Here is an 18,949-nt window from a genome sequence, read left to right on the forward strand (position 1 = left end):
TGCTGATTGGTGCAGTGATCTAGTCATGCTAAACTACATAATATGAGCTTTGTTTCAGAATCTAGTGAGCCGCCTTTGTAGGCTACAAACATAGGCAACTTAATTACGCTGCCTTCTAAAGCAGCTCATTTTAGTACCATTGCAAGTATCCTTCACTGAGAAGGTAATCCCAGAATGCAATGCAAGAAGCTCAGTGAAAAAATAAATCAAAGATGGCGGATGATGCAAGAGTAATTAAATATAAATGCAGAATTCATACTTAAAAGCGCTGATAAATACAGTATAGTTCATGATAATTCAATTATATTTAATACATTACATTTAAGTGTACATAAATATATTAAGTGTAATATATGTTATATTAATAATTCAAAATTCATAAAAATAAAGTACAGATATAGTTTATACTTCTTAATTTAATAAATGCATTATATTTAAGTGTATTTAATAATATTTTAATGACATTTAAGTGCGTGTGTATATATATATATATATATATATATCAATAATTACATAATATTTAATAAATACACTATATTTATGTGTACATAAATATATTAAATCTAATTTATGTAATATTAATTATTCATATTTCATACTGAAAAAAAGTACAGATAAATATAGTTTATACTAATTATATTTAATAAATGCATTAAATTTAAGTGTTTTTAATTATATTTTAATGACATATTTAAATATATATAGGTGAAATCCAGTGATTTTGCGATCTGGAGTTTTTAATGTGTGCGATCGGGAGTTTTTCATGGGTTGGAAAAGTTTTCGCTCATGTTCAAGCTGGTCCCGCGAACCCGCCGGCTGACCAACAGAAAGCTGCTTGGCTTGACAGTGATTTCAGTGTGAGGCGAGCGGTGCTTCATACATCACTACGTTATTGACAGTGGACACCTGACCTGTTCGACTAAAATAGTCGACTTGCGTACGGGCCGTCTGCCGGAAGATAGTTATTTTAGTCGATAAAACGTCGTTTTATTTTAGTCGTCAGAACGTAGGCTCACTATTGGCCAGCATCACACACGAACAGCGTCGGCCATTATAGTGAGCCTACGTTCTGACGTGCGCTGTTACACTACGTGAACTCACTCAGAAGACCATGAAGAGCTGAATAAAGTCTTTATTTTTGTTTTGTTTTTGCACACAAAAAGTAAAATCGTAAGGCTGAGCCACTGTAGTCACTTGGACTATTTTAAACATAGTCTTTAATAACTTTTCTGGGATGGCAGATATCGATTACATAGAAGCCTATGGAGGAGTGAGACAGCTCTCAGATTTAATCAAAAATATCTTAATTTGTGTTCTGAAGATGAACGAAAGTCTTACGGGGTGTGTAATTACTGACAGAATTTTCATTTTTGGGTGAACTAACCCTTTAAATACGGATATGTTTCTTACACAAACGCATCGCTTTACTTCAGAAGGCCTTTATTAACCCGCCAGAGCCGCGTCGAGCACTTTAATCATGGATGGATGCGCTTTGATGGACTTAAAAAATATATATACCCATTGACTCCCATTATAAAGCTTAGAAGAGCCAGGGCATTTTTTAATATAACTCTGATTGTATTCGTCTGAAAGATGAATGTCATTTACACCTAGGATGGCTTCAGGGTGAGTAAATCATGGGCTCATTTTCATTTTTGTGTGAACTATCCCTTTAAGGAAAAGCAGGAATAGCCACTGTTTTCACGTACCGTCATCTCCGACGTTCAGTGCCGAGGGTGTGTCGGCGTGGCCTTTGGCCTGGACGGGACTGCTGCTCGCTGACGCTGACATCTGTGTGTTAACCGCGGGGAAGGCGGATGATGTGGGTGATGACGCTGTCTGAGAGGATTTCTGTGTGGGATGAGCGCTCGTCGCCCCTGAGCTGGTCACCTCTGGAGCTGTGGTGGGTTCAGGAGGGGTCGTGTGGAAGGTGGTGATGATGACGGTGTTCGTGGGCTCATGGGTTGGTGATGGCAGGAGTGTAGTAGGTGTTTTAGGTCCTGCCATGGTCACTGCTGTCTGATCATCCACAGGAGGCACATCAGACCCATCCCGACTGGCTGTCACGTTCCCGGGGAAAGTGACGTTCTCCGCTGGAGCGGATGAGGTCGCCACCGTCTCTGATGGTGAAACAGGCATGATGGCATCAAACACACACAAACTAAGTGTCGTTCGCCTTCAGATTTGAGAGCAACTTCCAATAAAAGTAATTAATATTCTGTATATTACAGACATAAATCAACAAGATATTTTAATGTTTTTAAAAAGAAGTCTCATAAGGACTGCATTTATTTGACAAAAAACACAGTAAAAACAGTTATATTGAGAAATATTACAATTTAAAATGACTGATTTCTGGAAATGATGTCATATGGGACTTGATTTGATCTTTCTGGATTTGATTGGCTCATTATTTTTGGCTGTGATATTATTGGTTCATGTTTTTGTTCCCCATCAGTGTGTCTTTGATTATATTATTAACCATATAAACTACTGTTCAAAAGGTTCGCTAAGATTTTTATGTTTTTTTCAGTCTCTTCTGCTCATCAAGCCTGCAGTTATTTGATCAAAAATACAGTGTGAAATATTATTGCATCGTAAATATATTTTAAACTGTAATTTATTCCTGTGATCAAAGCTGAATTTTCAGCATCATTACTCCAGTCTTCAGTGTCACATGATCCTCCAGAAATCATTCTAATATGATGATTTGCTGCTCAAGAAACATTTCTGATTAATATCAATGTTGAAAACAGTTGTGCTGCTTCATATTTCTAGAAACTGTGATACAAGATTTTTCAGGATTCTTTGATGAATAGAAAGTTCAATCTTTTCTAACATTATAATTGTCTTAACTGTCACTTTTGATCAATTTAATGCATCCTTGCTGAATAAAAGTCTTAATTTCTTAACTGTACACTGTATACTTTAATGAAAAAACAAATACGTTGTTAAAAAGTGTTTTCCCCCTTTCGTCGTGTCTTATCTTGTCTATTGCACAAAGTAAGTCAGGACTGCCACTGATGCCCACTCAAATTTTTTTAAAAATGAGTGCATGACATCCCAGGTGGGCCAGAAGTGTAATTATCACCATGTTTCCATGGTGCCCTCTGCATAATTACACAAACATGACAGCATATGAAGGATCTGCTGACAGAAATGTTGTGAAATAATTAAAAATACACAAACTGAGCTGAATAATACCAGATGAAATGTAGCTTTGGGCTTTTTACAGTTTAAATCATGAGCACATGACTCAACAAGCGGCGGCATGTTCAGTGCTGTTTCTTTGGTTGGTTTTGCCTTTTCCTTGAGTCTTTGTTCAAGATTAAAAGCATTTCCAAGTCCTGCACTGTGACTTATGTCTGATTGAAACATGATATTCAGTAAATCAAATAAATCGCAGGGTTAGACTTGTTTTAATCCATCAGGAGGTGGTTGGATTGTGAAAAGTGGTCTCTTAATGGCGGATGGGGGAAGGGATGCAAAATAAGAAGGGCTTGGTATTGTCAGAAAAAGGAAATTTGTTTCAGAGATAAGTTGTTCATATATTTTGCATTTTGATAATTTGATTATCTTTTTTCCCCAGTGGAATGACAGGTACACGTAAATTGAGGGTTTTTTTTGTGTGCATATGTTTGTAAACCAGAAATGAGGAACCACTGGGATTGGTTGTTTTGCAATGATCTGAAGGTGAAAACACTGAATGTCTGCCACATATGTGTGAGTTCTTTAGAGAAAGAGAGAAGAAGTAGAACTACTACTATTTCTGCAGTGTATGCTACCATGCATTCAAAAGCGTGGGGTCACTAAGATTGGTTTTAAAGAAATGAATACTCTTATTCAGCAAGGATGTATTAAACTGATCAAAAGTGACAGTAAAACACATTTCTGTTTCAAATAAATGCTGTTGAACTTTCTATTCGTCAAAGAATCCTGAAAAAATGTATCACGTTTCCACAGAAATATAAAGCAGCACAAGTGTTTTCAACATTGATGATAATCAGAAATATTTCTTGAGCAGCAAATCATCATATTAGAATGATTTCTGAAGGATCATGTGACACTGAAGGATTCATGATGCTGAAAATTCATTTAAATTACATTTTTAAATATGTTAAAATAAAAAAAGTTCTTTTAAATTGTAACAATATTTCACAATTGACTTTGACGCTTCAAAAAGTACATAAAGAGATCGTAAAACTAATCCATAAGATTTGAGCGGTTTAGCCAAAATTTTCTGAAGAGACTCGATCGCTTTATATGATGAACAAATTAAATTTGAAAAAATTGAAATGGAAAAGTCTTACGGGTTTGGAACGACATGAGGGTGAGTAATTAATGACAATTTTCATTTTTGGGTGAACTATCCCTTTAAGAAAAAACTGTTTCTACACCAAATGTTTTTCTTGTAGTATTTCCTCTGAACACAGCTGGGGTTTTTAACACTGCGGTATTGCAGCAGGATCATTTTTAATGGTGTGTTGGTGAGATCTTTCATCGATTCACACTGTGTGGCTGTGCATGTGAGGAGTGTGAGTGTGTGTGTGTGTGTGTGTGTGTGTGTGAACAGCATTGAGCTGTATGTGCTGTGTGTCATGAGGATTCAAACTCTCACACTCTCACGTCAGATTTCACACTGCATTTACTCACTGTCTCTCTTTCTCACACTCCTCCCTTTATGCCATTTACATTGCAGTTGCAGTTCAGAGCCACAGATTATTTTATGAATGATCTGTATTCTGATGTCAGGGGTGGTAGTTAAAGGTGCAGTATGTGATTTCTGAGAAACGCTGTTGAAAGTGGATCGGACCGAACAGCACAACACACTTGTAGCCAATCAGCGGTAGGGGGCGTGTCCACTCATGATGGGGGAGGAGAGAGAGCCAATCAGTAGTAGGGGGTGTGTCCACTCATGATGGGGGAGGAGAGAGAGCCAATCAGTAGTAGGGGGTGTGTCCACTCATGATGGGGAGGAGAGTTAGCCAATCAGCGGTAGGGGGAGTGTCCACTCATGATGGGGGAGGAGAGAGAGTTAGCCAATCAGCAGTAGGGGGAGTCCCCACTCATGATGGGGGAGGAGAGAGAGTTAGCCAATCAGCGGTAGGGGGAGTGCCCACTCATGATGGGGGAGGAGAGAGAGTTAGCCAATCAGCGGTAGGGGGAGTGCCCACTCATGATGGGGGAGGAGAGAGAGTTAGCCAATCAGCGGTAGGGGATGTGTCCACTCAATGGGGGAGGAGAGAGAGCCAATCAGTAGTAGGGGGAGTGTCCACTCATGATGGGTGAGGAGAGAGAATAAGCCAATCAGCGGTAGGGGGTGTGTCCACTCAATGGGGGAGAGAGAGCCAATCAGTAGTAGGGGGAGTGTCCACTCATGATGGGGGAGGAGAGAGAGCCAATCAGCGGTAGGGGATGTGTCCACTCAATGGGGGAGGAGAGAGAGCCAATCAGTAGTAGGGGGAGTGTCCACTCATGATGGGTGAGGAGAGAGAGTTAGCCAATCAGCGGTAGGGGGAGTGTCCACTCATGATGGGGGAGGAGAGAGAGTTAGCCAATCAGCGGTAGGGGGAGTGCCCACTCATGATGGGGGAGGAGAGAGAGTTAGCCAATCAGCGGTAGGGGATGTGTCCACTCAATGGGGGAGGAGAGAGAGCCAATCAGTAGTAGGGGGAGTGTCCACTCATGATGGGTGAGGAGAGAGAATAAGCCAATCAGCGGTAGGGGGTGTGTCCACTCAATGGGGGAGAGAGAGCCAATCAGTAGTAGGGGGAGTGTCCACTCATGATGGGGGAGGAGAGAGAGCCAATCAGTAGTAGGGGGTGTGTCCACTCATGATGGGGGAGGAGAGAGTGTGAGCAAATCAGCAGTAGGGGGCGTGTCCACTAGTGGTGGGGGAGGAATGAGTGAGCCAATCAGCAGTAGGGGGGGTGTCCACTCATAATGGGGGAGGAGAGAGAGCCAATCAGCAGTAGGGGGCGTGTCCACTCATGATGGGGGAGGAGAGAGGGTGAGCCAATCAGCAGTCGAGGGCATGTGTACTCATGACCCATAATTTGGATATTCATAGAACTGTGTATACTACAAGAAATTTTTTCAAGGAAAAAACGTTTAAACATGGCATTTTGGTGATCAAAGTTAAGTTTTAAGGGATACAATTATTGAATTACTAAGTAGGTTAAAAATTACCTACTTTTTTCCTACAGTGTTTTCTGTAGATTTTTTCCTACAGTGCACAGATTATTTTAGAGACTTAATATTTTTCAAATCCAGCGATTAGTTCTCTCTCACAAGCGCTTGTTGTTGCAGTCTAGGAACTCGGTTAAAGCCTATCAGACTGGGGTTTCGACGGCAATGTTAATCTCTGATTAAAACCCCAGATGAATAAATGTTGTACCTGTCGTCGAGCCTGTGTGAGGCGTGGTGTCACTGCTGCCATTGTGGTTAGTCCAGGTCTGTGTCTGATTTCTTCTGGGTGTCTCGGGCTGCAGGGATGAGCTCATGTTGACGCCGTCTCTTCTCTTCACATGATCCGCAGACGACACGCAGCGGTAATCACCTGAAGACAGGAGGACAACGAGGACACAGGTGATGTATGAATCAGGGGAAATGTCAGTCTGTGACTTAAATTATTCAAAGTAATCAGCATATTTAAATGAAAATGGGTATTATCATGAATTAAAAATGAGATAATGCCTCCGCCAAATCAGAGGGAATATTTAAACATCTTCTGTCTTTCATTATCTGATGAAAAGTATTAATAATTAATTCAATCATTTAATTAAGCAACACTGGCATCTGAAATAAAATGTTGAAATATTAAAAGTATTTAAAAAATAATTAAAGCTAAATAGAAATATTGGAGAGAAAAAAAAATAAAGTTACAAAAATGAAAAATTCAAAATATTACTAAATAATACACTGTAAACAATATTATTTTTTGAAGTTGTAAAATAGAACAGAGATTATTGAAAGATGTTTTTCAGGAAATTTTCTGAATTTCTTGTTTAATGTGTTAGTTGCTTTTACTTTGTCATTAATAATGAAATTTCAATTTCCGAGTTGTTTCTACACCATTTTTTTTCAGTGTAGTATAATAGTGTATAAATAAGATAACACTGCTGATTTAACTAGAAACATGAATTGACAGTATTATTAACTAGTTTTATATGACGTTTGATCACTGGTATATGATGCTAAGTATGTTGTGGGTAGTTGCCAGAGCAGATTTAAAATTCAATTGATCAATCATAACTAAAAAGATAATTATTTGTTGTAGATGCTGGCTAATATCTGTGCATCATTATTTGACTCGAGACTTCCTATAACATTGAGTTATTTTTGGATCCCTAATCTCAGTCTCACTCGCTGACACGCACACACACGCACACACACAAACACACACACACTGTTTGCGGGTCATTACCCAGAATCCTGAGGGAGGTTTTTTTAAGGGTTTTGTGCACCACCACGCCCTGCCACTTCACAAGATTTCTTTCGGCTGAGCTCCTCAATAACACCCCTGTTCACCCCACGTCACGAAGCACACAGCCCGCTCGCAATGGGAATAAGCCTATACGACGACTCCGGGGGATATTTTGGGAGTGTGATTCAGAGCATGATTCAGCAGTTTATTTTGTTCTTTTATTGGGGAAAATACACCAGTCCACAGTATGACAATGGCCCGATCAGCATCACAGAACAGATTTATTACAATGCCACATGAAGACAGTCTATGGCCTTTTCAGATTTTAACCTTTGTATCATTCTCTCTCTCTCTCTCTCTCTCTCTCTCTCTCTCTCTCTCTCTCTCTCTCTCTCTCTCTCTCTATCTCTACATTTAGTCTATTTTTGTCTCAAGACACACATCTTCAATTCAAGCCCTGTGTGTGTGTGATATAAACACAGCTCACATTATATCAGGGAATGGTACAGCAATACACACAAACTTAAATTCTTTTCACAAAGGATTCGAAAGGAACATAACAGGTAAACTCTACATATGTCCATTAGTGCAAAAGAACTCATGTAAAATCTGGTAAATCATTAAGGCATGTTTTTTTAAGCACTCATATGTGACCCTGGACCACAAAACCAGTCACATGTCGCACGGGTATATTTGTGGCAATAGCCAACAATACATTGCATGGGTCAAAATTATCGATTTTTCTTTTATGCCAAAAATCATTAGGATATTAAGTAAAGATCATGTTCCATGAAGATATTTTGTAAATTTCCTACCGTAAATATATAAAACATTTATCTTTGTGAGTGAATGCTGCACAATCGCGAACATAAATGGACAAATTTTCCCATTTTCTCAATGTTTCGATTTTTTTGCACCCTCAGATTCCAGATATACAAATAGTTGTATCTCGGCCAAATATCGTCCTATCCTAACAAACCACACATCAATGGAAAGCGTATTTATTCAGCTTTCATATGATGTATAACTGTCAATGTAAAAAAAATTTACCCATGTGACTGGTTTTGTGGTCCAGGGTCACATATTATTTTGAATGCAATTTGAATTGAATGCAAAACTGTGTTATTTTAGAGTCATGGAGAATCATTTTCATCTTCCAGTTATTCTTCAGTAGTTCCTGGTTGGATTTTTTCCTCCTTGTGTCATGCATCATTTTCTGTGTGTACATGCTTGTAACTTTGAACATATTGGATGTAATGTTTCAGTCTTGTGATCCACATTGAATAACAGTATTTTAAAGTTTACTGTTTCCTTGTGTATGCCCATTGTAAGTACTGTACCTACAATTTTTTGCTTTTTTTGTGTGAAAAGTCTGTAGTAATGCACATTATGCCACAAATGCTGCACAAATTAAACCAGGATCATTCCTTTAAAAATTAAACACAATGTGACTTCTGTGTCAAAACTAGAAGCAATATGATGCATGCATTAAAATTCTTTGTATATTTGCATCCGGAATTTTAAGCATGACTTTATCATCTATGATTTTACATGTCAAACAAAAACATCCTGTAAAGATAAGATTTGCAGATATGAGAGGTGAGAAAACCAGCCCGTAGATGTGAGAAACATGCAAGAGGAGAGCAAGTGAGAAACAGATGATGACATACTGGGTGAATATTATTAGTGGTGTTTGCCACAATTTCAATTATCACCATAGTATGGAAGCTTGTTACCACCACTTGTTTGCGACCAGAGGTGGACAAAGTACACAACTTCCTTACTTGAATGAAAGTATAGATACTACTAGTCAAATATTACTTCGTTACAAGTAAAAGTTGCAAAGACCGACTTTTACTTAAGTAAAAGTACAGAAGTACTCGTTTTTAAAAGTACTTAAGTATCAAAAGTAAATTTCAATGCATTGTTTTATTATTGTTGGTACTTACAGTACCGTATGCCTCTGAATCTACGCCTGCCTACCCTCATATCAATATCACATTTATTTCTAGAACACAGTTCCAGTGGGATTGAATGTGAGATTGAATAAGTGCACTCAATAACGTCCACAATGGTTTCGGACACCCAAATGGCCGTTCCCTCAAATAGTGCCCTATTTAAAGTTGTTTGGCTTTAAGTATGAATATGTTAGCCTTACTGTTATCTATAAGCTTGTGTGCACCAAAACAATGACAAAATTCGCATTTAGAAGACCAAACCCAACGTTGAAAATGAAAATCAGGTTGATGTCAGAATCCAACACCAGATTGACATTAATCTCCAACGTTGGACAGACGTTGTATTGTGGTTGAAAACGAAAATCGGGTTGACGTCAGAAACCAACATCAGTCGGTTTCTGACGTCAATCAGACTTTCATTTCCAGCCAAAATGCAACCCCTGCGAGTCCCTGCAACCAAAATCATCCCCCGACTGACGTTACTACTTTCTACTCAAGGACCTTGACAGAAATGTAGTGGAGTAAAAAGTACGACATTTGCCTTTCAAATGTAGTGAAGTTAAAGTAAAAAGTTTCCAGAAAAAATAATACTTAAGTAAAGTACATATACTCAAAAAGTGTACTTAAGTACAGTACTCAAGTAAATGTACTTTGTTACTGTCCACCTCTGTTTGCGACAAGGTCATTTTCATCTCCATGGATATGTTTCTATTTCAAATCTATCATTATTTTAAATCACAGAAGTATTCAATAATATATTACATTATTTAAATAATTAAATACATTATTGTGTTAACTATTTACAAAGGCTTCATTACAACAGTAGCCTAAAACAATGACTTAAAAGATATTTCACTGTTGCTTAGCATTACCAAGTAAGCTAGTGAGGCTTCTGTGAGGCTAAAAGTGTTATTGAATTTTAAAGTAAAGAGAGAAATTATTTTTCTTTGGAATACAGAGCACAAATGGATTGGGATAAAACCAAGAATAATACCAGGAATGAAAGTAAAAAGGGGTTTTTCAAAGCTGCAAACGTGGATTAAAAAAAGAAAAGAAAAAGATAAGGTAACATAGTTCCAAGATGAAAGTGAGAGGAACAGGATGTCAGAATGCAAAGAGAACAAGCAACAGAAACGATCTAAAAATACACCACGATTGTTCAGCCGCACGTCCTGAACAATCTCACTCTCACTCAGTCATCCTCAGAGAACTACAGGCCGTTCTGTGAGAAGAGCTCAGCTGTACGAAAACAGGCCTTCTGCAATACAGTCTGATTTAAATACACCGCTGCGTGACCCTTAATTACAAACACTGGCTATAAATGAAAGCCTTCTGGGACTGAGAGACAGTATGTGTGTTTAACAGCATTCCCATGATGCTCTCTGTGCCAGTGCTGGGAAAGAGAGAGAGAAATCTAATGCATTTCCGCCCTTATGAGCATGATTGTGTGTGTGTTTGTGTGTGTGTGTGTGTGTGTGTGTGTGTGTGTGTGTGTGTGGGTGGGTGGGTGGGTGGGTATAAAAATAAAGTAATTAAAGTTTTTTTTCTTTTATGTAAAAATGCAGAAAGTTTTGTGTGATGGGCAGGTTTAGGGGTCGGGTTAGTGTGTGTGTGTGTGTGATGGGCAGGTTTAGGGGTCGTGTTAGTGTGAGGGGATAAAACATACAGTTGTACAGTATAGAAACCATTATGTCTATGAAATGTCCTTATTTAGAAATGTCCTTATTTAGAAATGTCCTTATTTAGATAGCTAAGTAAACGTGTGTGTGTGTGTGTGTGTGTGTGTGTGTGTGTACCTACTTAACTATATTTTGGGGACAAATTTGTACCAGAAGTGACCAAAACCTGACAAAATCTCCAAAAAACTCCCTTTAGGGACGTCCTCATTTGTAAATCTGGTATAAAAATAACGTAATTAAAGGTTTTTGTTTTGTTTTTTTAAATGTAAAAATGCAGAAAGTTTTGTGTGATGGGCAGGTTTAGGGGTTGGGTTAGGGTGTGTGTGTGATGGGCAGGTTTAGGGGTTGGGTTAGTGTGTGTGTGAGTGATGGGCAGGTTTAGGGGTTGGGTTAGTGTGTGTGTGTGTGTGTGTGATGGGCAGGTTTAGGGGTCGGGTTAGTGTGTGTGTGTGTGTGTGTGTGTGTGTGTGTGTGTGTGTGTGTGTGTGTGTGTGTGTGTGTGTGTGTGTGTGTGTGTGTGTGTGATGGGCAGGTTTAGGAGTCGGGTTAGTGTGTGTGTGTGTGTGTGATGGGCAGGTTTAGGGGTCGGTTTAGTGTGTGTGTGTGTGTGTGTGTGTGTGATGGGCAGGTTTAGGGGTCGGTTTAGTGTGTGTGTGTGTGTGATGGGCAGGTTTAGGGGTCGGTTTAGTGTGTGTGTGTGTGTGATGGGCAGGTTTAGGGGTCGGGTTAGTGTGAGGGGATAAAACATACAGTTTGTACAGTATAGAAACCATTATGTCCATGAAATGTCCTTATTTAGAAATGTCCTTATTTAGAAACGTCTTTATTTAGAAATGTCCTTATTTAGAAATGTCCTTATTTAGATAGCAAAGTAAACGTGTGTGTGTTTGTGTGTGTGTGTGTGTGTGTGTGTGTGTGTACCTACTTAACTATATTTTGGGGACAAATTTGTACCCAGAAGTGACCAAAACACGTCCTCATTTGTAAATCTGGTATAAAAATAATGTTATTAAAGGTTGTTGTTGTTTTTTTAAAGTAAAAATGCAGAAAGTTTTGCATGATGGGCAGGTTTAGGGGTCGGGTTAGTGTGTGTTTGTGTGATGGGCAGGTTTAGGGGTCGGGTTAGTGTGTGTGTGTGTGTGATGGGCAGGTTTAGGGGTCGGGTTAGTGTGTGTGTGTGTGATGGGCAGGTTTAGGGGTCGGGTTAGTGTGTGTGTGTGTGATGGGCAGGTTTAGGGGTTGGGTTAGTGTGAGGGGAGAGAAAATACAGTTTGTACACTACAGTATAGAAACCATTATGTCTATGAAATATCCCTATTTAGATAGCTAAGTAAACGTGTATGCTTGATAATGGAATATTCACAATTAAATTTGAGTGACTTTTCACAAAGCTGGTGACCATGTGATCTTTTACACTCTAAACTGAACACATAACTGAACAGACAGCAAAAGCTTTAACTAATGTCAAATAAAGTATCAGATTTAAATATTCCAATTTAAAGCACCAGCTTATTATGTTTGCGTTCATATGAAGTCATGTTAGTCTTACTGTCCAGAAACCAGTGTCAGGCTGTAATTAGAGTTCTGGATGAGTCTCTTCACCGCAAGATATAAGGCTATGGCTCAAAACATAGTGAGCTCCCTAACTAGAAAACATTTTTTGGCATCCAAAATGAACTATGGTGGTTGGGTAGGCAGCTCGCTAGGGTTCGAGATATAACCATTGTTTGGCTGCACAGGATACGCGTGGCAGCAGAATTTTCAGAATTTCACAATTGCTGTAAGTTAACTGTAATTGTTTACAGACAGATAACGATAGATAGATAGATAGATAGATAGATAGATAGATAGATAGATAGATAGATAGATAGATAGATAGATAGATAGATAGATAGATAGATAGATAGATAGATAGATAGATAGATAGATAGATTTTTTACCTGTAATCAAAGAACAGTAGAAGAGCACCATCGCGCAAAACGCAACATTTCCACATCTGCCCATATCCTTCATATGACAATAGAAGAAAACTAACTTTAACCTAAAATTATCGAGTCCTTCTTCCGTTCTTTCCTTCTTCAGGCATAAAAACAGAAACAAAAGTCACAATTAAACGCCTCTGGGTGGGCGCTGGAAGCGGACAGAGATTAATTTAGATGTCAACGGGTTTTTCTTAGTTTCCAACAGCGTGACAGAATCCAGTCAGATGATCAGATGAGTCCTCAACAGTGAACAGTTCATTCACAGCAGATCCAGACCTGAAGTGATCCTGCGCGCTCTCGCCTAAGCGGTGGGCGGAGCGGGTGAAGCGCGCGCACGAGGCGTCTCGAAACATTTGTTTTATTTTCTATTCTATTTTTATTTTTACAGTCAATGCTCGAGACGCGTTTCTGTAACTAATTTCCATGGGCATATAACAACTTTTGTCATTTATTTATTTATTTATTGTTTATTTTGTTGTACTCCAAGATACTCTATATAAAGATGAGCTATATAACAAATTATTAATAATAATTATTATTTAACTTTTTCCTTTATCAAGGCTGTGTGCTCTCATACAATACAAAATAAATGATCAAATAACAATAAATGTAAATAATACGCAATTGTTTCGCTAATACGAAAAATCAAAAACCAAAATGGGAAATGGTATATAGTTTTGGTATATAGTAATGGTATATAACTATTTTTGTTTATTTATAAGCAAACATCAAATAAATATGGTGTAAATATATATAATGGAGCGAGAGCCCCATCTATTGTACACTAACAAAAAACGAAATCTATGGAAAACTTCAAAAGTGCCACAACGAGTCGCTGTGACACCGCATATGAGCATCAGTCTTTAAAACTACATTGCCCACAATGCAGGGCGAAGGACTGTTTAAGAGCCATTCAAATTTAGCCTGATTAAAAAGGAACGTCATGTCAAAGTCAAATGATCCATTGTTATATGAAACTAGCATACTTTTAATTACAAATACAAAAAATAAACAATGGAATACATATGAAACATATCTAAGCTGAGAATGGTGTTGTTTTTTTTTTGTTTTTAATGAAGGCAAAGGATTGGGCACGCGCGGAGCGTGTCGAATCATCGATTCAACGGTTCAGTCAGACCGACAAGAACGGTAGAGGGAGGACACACGCACACCGATCACCGAGACCGGACCATACAGAGACCCGCGAGCACATAGATGTGGCATATGGTCATATTTATCGGTCATCTGATATATGAATGAGATTTATCATGAGTGAAATATGAGAATGAGAGACATGAGCTCGCGCGCACCGGCCTGATCGCGCGCCGGGCCAAATCAAATTCACCTCAGTGAGATTTATCAGCGTTATTATTATTATTATATTAATCAACAGGCCTCTTATAAGACATAAGCTTATAGATTGTGTTCAAGAGAGCGAGAGGAGGTGTGTGTTATAGTAAACACTGCGATGGAACCGGACACAGCCGCAGACTTCACTGTGGAAAACGTGGAGAAGGTAAAATAAATGTTTATTATCATTCTGTCAGTAGCTAATATTTTTTTACAAGGTCATTCACTGTTCATTTACTCTTAATGAAAACTTTGAAATATTGTGTTATACATTCATATGTTGAAACATATTGTTGGGCAAGAAATAATAATCATTGGGATTTAAATATAATAACGTTACTTGTCCAACAACAATATTCAAAATATCAAATACATATTGTATAATATATGTAATATACTGTTGTTGTACAAGTGGATGATAAAGAACATGTCCAGAATAAAAACAACAATTTTTATTTAGCATTTAATAAATCCTATTTTAGGACCACTAAGATTTTTGTTATATTTATTTGTTTGTAATTTTCAATATACTCAGGTTTGATTAGTTTCTCCCTGCTGTAATTTTTTTAACCAGCATAAATCAAAGTAACGTTACGTCCATAATGAGAAAATTGAATAATATATCATAATTGCTCCCATTACAGTAATGAGAATTAGATTTATTAAAGAGATTGTGGGGTTTAATGTGCTGAATTGTCATGAAAACTAGACGCCATTGCTCAAAATAATAAAGGTTTAAAAAGACTAGATGTTCTTTAAGCCGCAAAATATCATTGCCTATTACTTTCTTTTGATTTTATGGTGAAATATGACCAAATATGTTGTGGGATTCGCCTGTCAGCATCCGTGTAAAAAAATGTGATTGGTTGTCCTTGCTTTCTATTTTTGACAACTTTTGTTGCTGCATGTATTAATTTGATGCCTCTGTCTATTTCTGAGCGTAATTATTTCTGTATGTCTGATTGTAATGCAGCTGATCGGGTTACAATCGTGAAACTCCTGTTCATCATTAGATTAGATCAGAGAAAAGAGAGCCGTATCGATCCATCTGTAAGGATGAGGAGAGGAGAGCGGGTGGTGTCCCGTCCGTCTAGTCAAGTCCCAAAATAGATAAATAGCCCTGGATAAGATGCAGTAGGCATTTTTGAGGAAAAGTACTTCAAGTGTTGTTTCTATATGATTTTTAGGTGCTGAATCCATTTCTGCCGTATAACAAGTTGTAAACATCACTGTTTTGGCATAAACAATAAAAACAAAATGGCTGCCAAAATTAACTGCAAAAATGTATTGCAGTTTAAACATTAAACATTAGAACTAAACTATGCATTCTCAGAATATTTAAACATGTAAACAATGAAAAAACAACATTAACAGTTTTTAATGGCTGCTGGAATTATGCCAAGGTACCAAGGTACACTGGGAAGCATATATCAGTGGAAATATGCAGTTATGCCCAGCCCGAAGGGGGGGACTTGGAATACACATGACCCCAGGGGGCTGCATATTGAGAATCACTGGGGTGTCCAGCCGCAGGTGGAATATTTCAAACCCAGGGGTGGCAAGGTGGCTTGCCAAGGGAAAGACACATGCTCAGAGAGGCTTAACAGTGGAGGTCGCACAGAGGCCATGTTAGGTGTCGCCTAGCCTGCAGCTCTACAGATGTCTGTTAGCGAGGTGCCATGCGCTAGAGCCCAAGAGGATGCCACACTCCGGGTGGAGTGGACCATCACACCAAAGGGGCATGGTCGACCATGCTGCTGGTAAGCCAAAGCAATGGCATCCACTATCCAGTGAGACAACCTTTGCTTTGAGAGAGCCTTTCCCTTCAGCTTCCCACCATGACAGACAAAGAGCTGGTCTGAAGTCCTGAAACACTGCTTTCTGTCTACGTAAGCACGGAGGGTGCGTACTGGGCAGAGCAGTGCCAAGGCTGGGTCTGCGTCCTCCAAGGGCAGCGCTTGCAGGTTCACCACCTGATCTCGAAAGGGTGTGGTGGGAACCTTGGGCACATATCCAGGCCAGGGTCTCAGGATCACGTGAGAGTTAACCGGTCCAAATTCCAGGCACGCTCTGTCAACCGAAAATGCCTGCAGGTCCCCTACCCTCTTGATGGAGGCCAATGCAACCAGGAGCGCTGTCTTCATTGACAGGAACTTAAGCTCCACTGATTGCAGAGGCTCAAAGGGAGCACTCTGAAGGGCAGTTAGAACCACTGAGAGGTCCTAAGAGGGAACGAGAGGAGGGCGAGGAGGATTCAGTCTCCTCGCTCCCCTCAGGAACCTGGTGATCAGGTCGTGCTTTCCCAGAGACTTACCATCAACTGCGTCGTGATGTGCGGCAATGGCGGCACTATACACTTTCAGGGTGGAGGGAGACAGCGTTCGCTCCAACCCTTCTTGCAGGAAGGAAAGCACGACACTGATCGGGCATTTCGTGGGTTCTTGAAGTTTAGAAGAACACCAGTTCACGAAGAGGTTCCACTTCAACGCATAGAGATGTCTCGTGGACGATGCTCTAGCGGAAGTGATGGTAGCCACCACCGCAGGTGGTAGGGTACTCAAACCTGCCTCGTCCCGTCCAGGAGCCACACGTGGAGTTTTCAAAGATCGGGACGAGGGTGCCATAAGGTGAGCAGGTCCTTCCTCAGGGGATTTGGCCAGGGAGGTGCTGTCGCGAGGAGTACTAGTTCTGGGAACCAGGTGCAGTTGTGCCAATACGGGGCAACCAAAATTACCTGCTCCTCGTCCTCCCTGATCTTGCGCAAAGTCTGCGCAAGAAGGCTCACTGGGGGAAACGCATACTTGCAGAGGCCCCGCGGCCAGCTGTGCACCAGTGCATCCGTGCCGAGCGTGTCCTTGGTCAGAGAATGACTCCATATGAGGAGGTGGCGGGCAAGTTGCGACATACAGCGGGAGCACAGACCACCTTGTCGGTTGATGTACGCTACTGTCGTGGTATTGTCTGATCGGACTAATACGTGCTGACCCGTGAGCAACGCACAGAAGCGGTGCAGGGCGAGACGTACGGCCTGCAACTCAAGGCAATTGACATGCCAAAGGCGCTGGGAAAACTGAGGTTCGTCCACGGGGTGAAGGTCTCACGGCAGGTCGAAGTCACTGGGACTCGGAGCGTGCCGTGTTGCCATGCCCTCGCTCGTAAGCTGCGCACACATGGCGACCGAGTCAATTTCCATACCATGCACGGAGCAGAGTTTGCTCTTCTCCCAGTCGACCCGAAGGCCCAGACAAGCTAGGTGCCGGAGCACTAGGTCCCTGTGTTCACAAACCTTGTCTCGAGAGTGAGCTAGGATCAGCCAGTCGTCGAGAGGAACAAGGGCTGCTTCGACAACCCTCGTGAAGACGCGAGGAGACAGGGCTAGCCCGAAAGGGAGAACTGCGTACTAGTATGCCTGCCCCTCAAATTATATATTTATATATATATATATATATATATATATATATATTTAAATATATATATATATATATATATATATATATATATATATATATATATATATATATATATATATACATACTGGTATGCCTCATTTGCATATGTAAACATGACATTTTAGAAAACTTGTAATACAAAAAATGTCTGTCTCTATGTAAGTGAAAAACTGGAAAGGTTTTATGGTGATATCTATAACTTAAAAAATTTACCCTATCCACCTGTAGTGTTTCGGCTGTGAATAATGCACCTATTGTTTCGATAACAATTACAAGAAAATGGGACCCTTATTTCAATGTTATACGGTGGATCCTTATTCAGGAGACATTGAACTTTCTAAAAATGTGGTATAACAACTTTTCCTCAAAAATGCCTACAGGGTTACACAATCTTGAAGATTCGGACCTGACTAGTCTCATCTCTGCCTGGTGGAGGGTTTCTCATCTTCACCCTTGACAGTCGCTGTCAGTCCTGCTCATGCGATACATATACTCATAGTTGTTATAGCTTTTGATCCCAGTAACAGCAAACATGGTGCTTTTTAAAGCAGAATAATTTCCAGTCATGCTTCAGTTTGTGTACAGTACTGCATTTACAGTGGAAGTCTTTGGGTCTAGATATTCAGGAGGGCTTAAAAGGAGAAATGTTACATTAAAATTTGTGTTAATGCGCTTATGGTTAATACATGCATTTAATATGGTCATGTATGTATTTTAGGAATGCCACCGTATCGGTATCGGCCATAATGTTTTCAGTATTGCCCCATAAGAAAATTTGGCCGATATATTAAAGGTATAGCGGAGGATCTTTCCGAATTTTAGATAAGACCCGCCCTCTCCACTTTTTGAAAAGTTTGATTGATTCACCAGAATGATTGACAATTAGGAGGACCAATAGTATAAGTGATCCACCCGAAAGTAAAAAAAATCCTCCGCTATACCTTTAAAGCCGATAAATAATGCATTATTTCCTTCAGCTGAGACACTTCAGATGCGCACTGTTCGCCGTGATGCTTTTGAATTGCTTAAAATATTAATGGAATCACTTCAAAAATAAAATTAAGTATGATAAAATCGTATACGCTACATAAAGTTATAATGTGAA

At 39.6% G+C, this 18,949-nt stretch overlaps 2 protein-coding genes across 2 annotated transcripts in view; one reads left to right on the top strand and one right to left on the bottom strand.

Annotated features, from left to right (window-relative positions):
- The window catches only part of LOC308699032 (uncharacterized protein), a 30,156-nt gene extending 16,801 nt beyond the window's left edge, over positions 1-13,355 (bottom strand). The window contains exons 1-3 of the mRNA XM_081379584.1: positions 13,004-13,355; positions 6,398-6,559; positions 1,710-2,120 (exon numbers count right to left, since the gene is read on the bottom strand). Coding sequence (XP_081235710.1) covers positions 1,710-2,120; positions 6,398-6,559; positions 13,004-13,076 — 646 coding nt within the window. The 5' untranslated portion in view covers positions 13,077-13,355. The remainder of the gene's footprint in view (positions 1-1,709; positions 2,121-6,397; positions 6,560-13,003) is intronic.
- Positions 13,356-14,184: 829 nt separating this feature from the next.
- Positions 14,185-18,949, top strand: part of ipo13b (importin 13b) — a 50,219-nt gene continuing 45,454 nt past the window's right edge. Inside the window, exon 1 of the mRNA XM_081379085.1 lies at positions 14,185-14,561. Within this exon, the coding sequence (XP_081235211.1) occupies positions 14,514-14,561 (48 nt within the window). The 5' untranslated portion in view covers positions 14,185-14,513. The remainder of the gene's footprint in view (positions 14,562-18,949) is intronic.

This window comes from Scardinius erythrophthalmus (genome assembly GCF_964197995.2).
Source record: "Scardinius erythrophthalmus genome assembly, chromosome: 11".
Lineage (NCBI taxonomy): Eukaryota > Metazoa > Chordata > Actinopteri > Cypriniformes > Leuciscidae > Scardinius > Scardinius erythrophthalmus.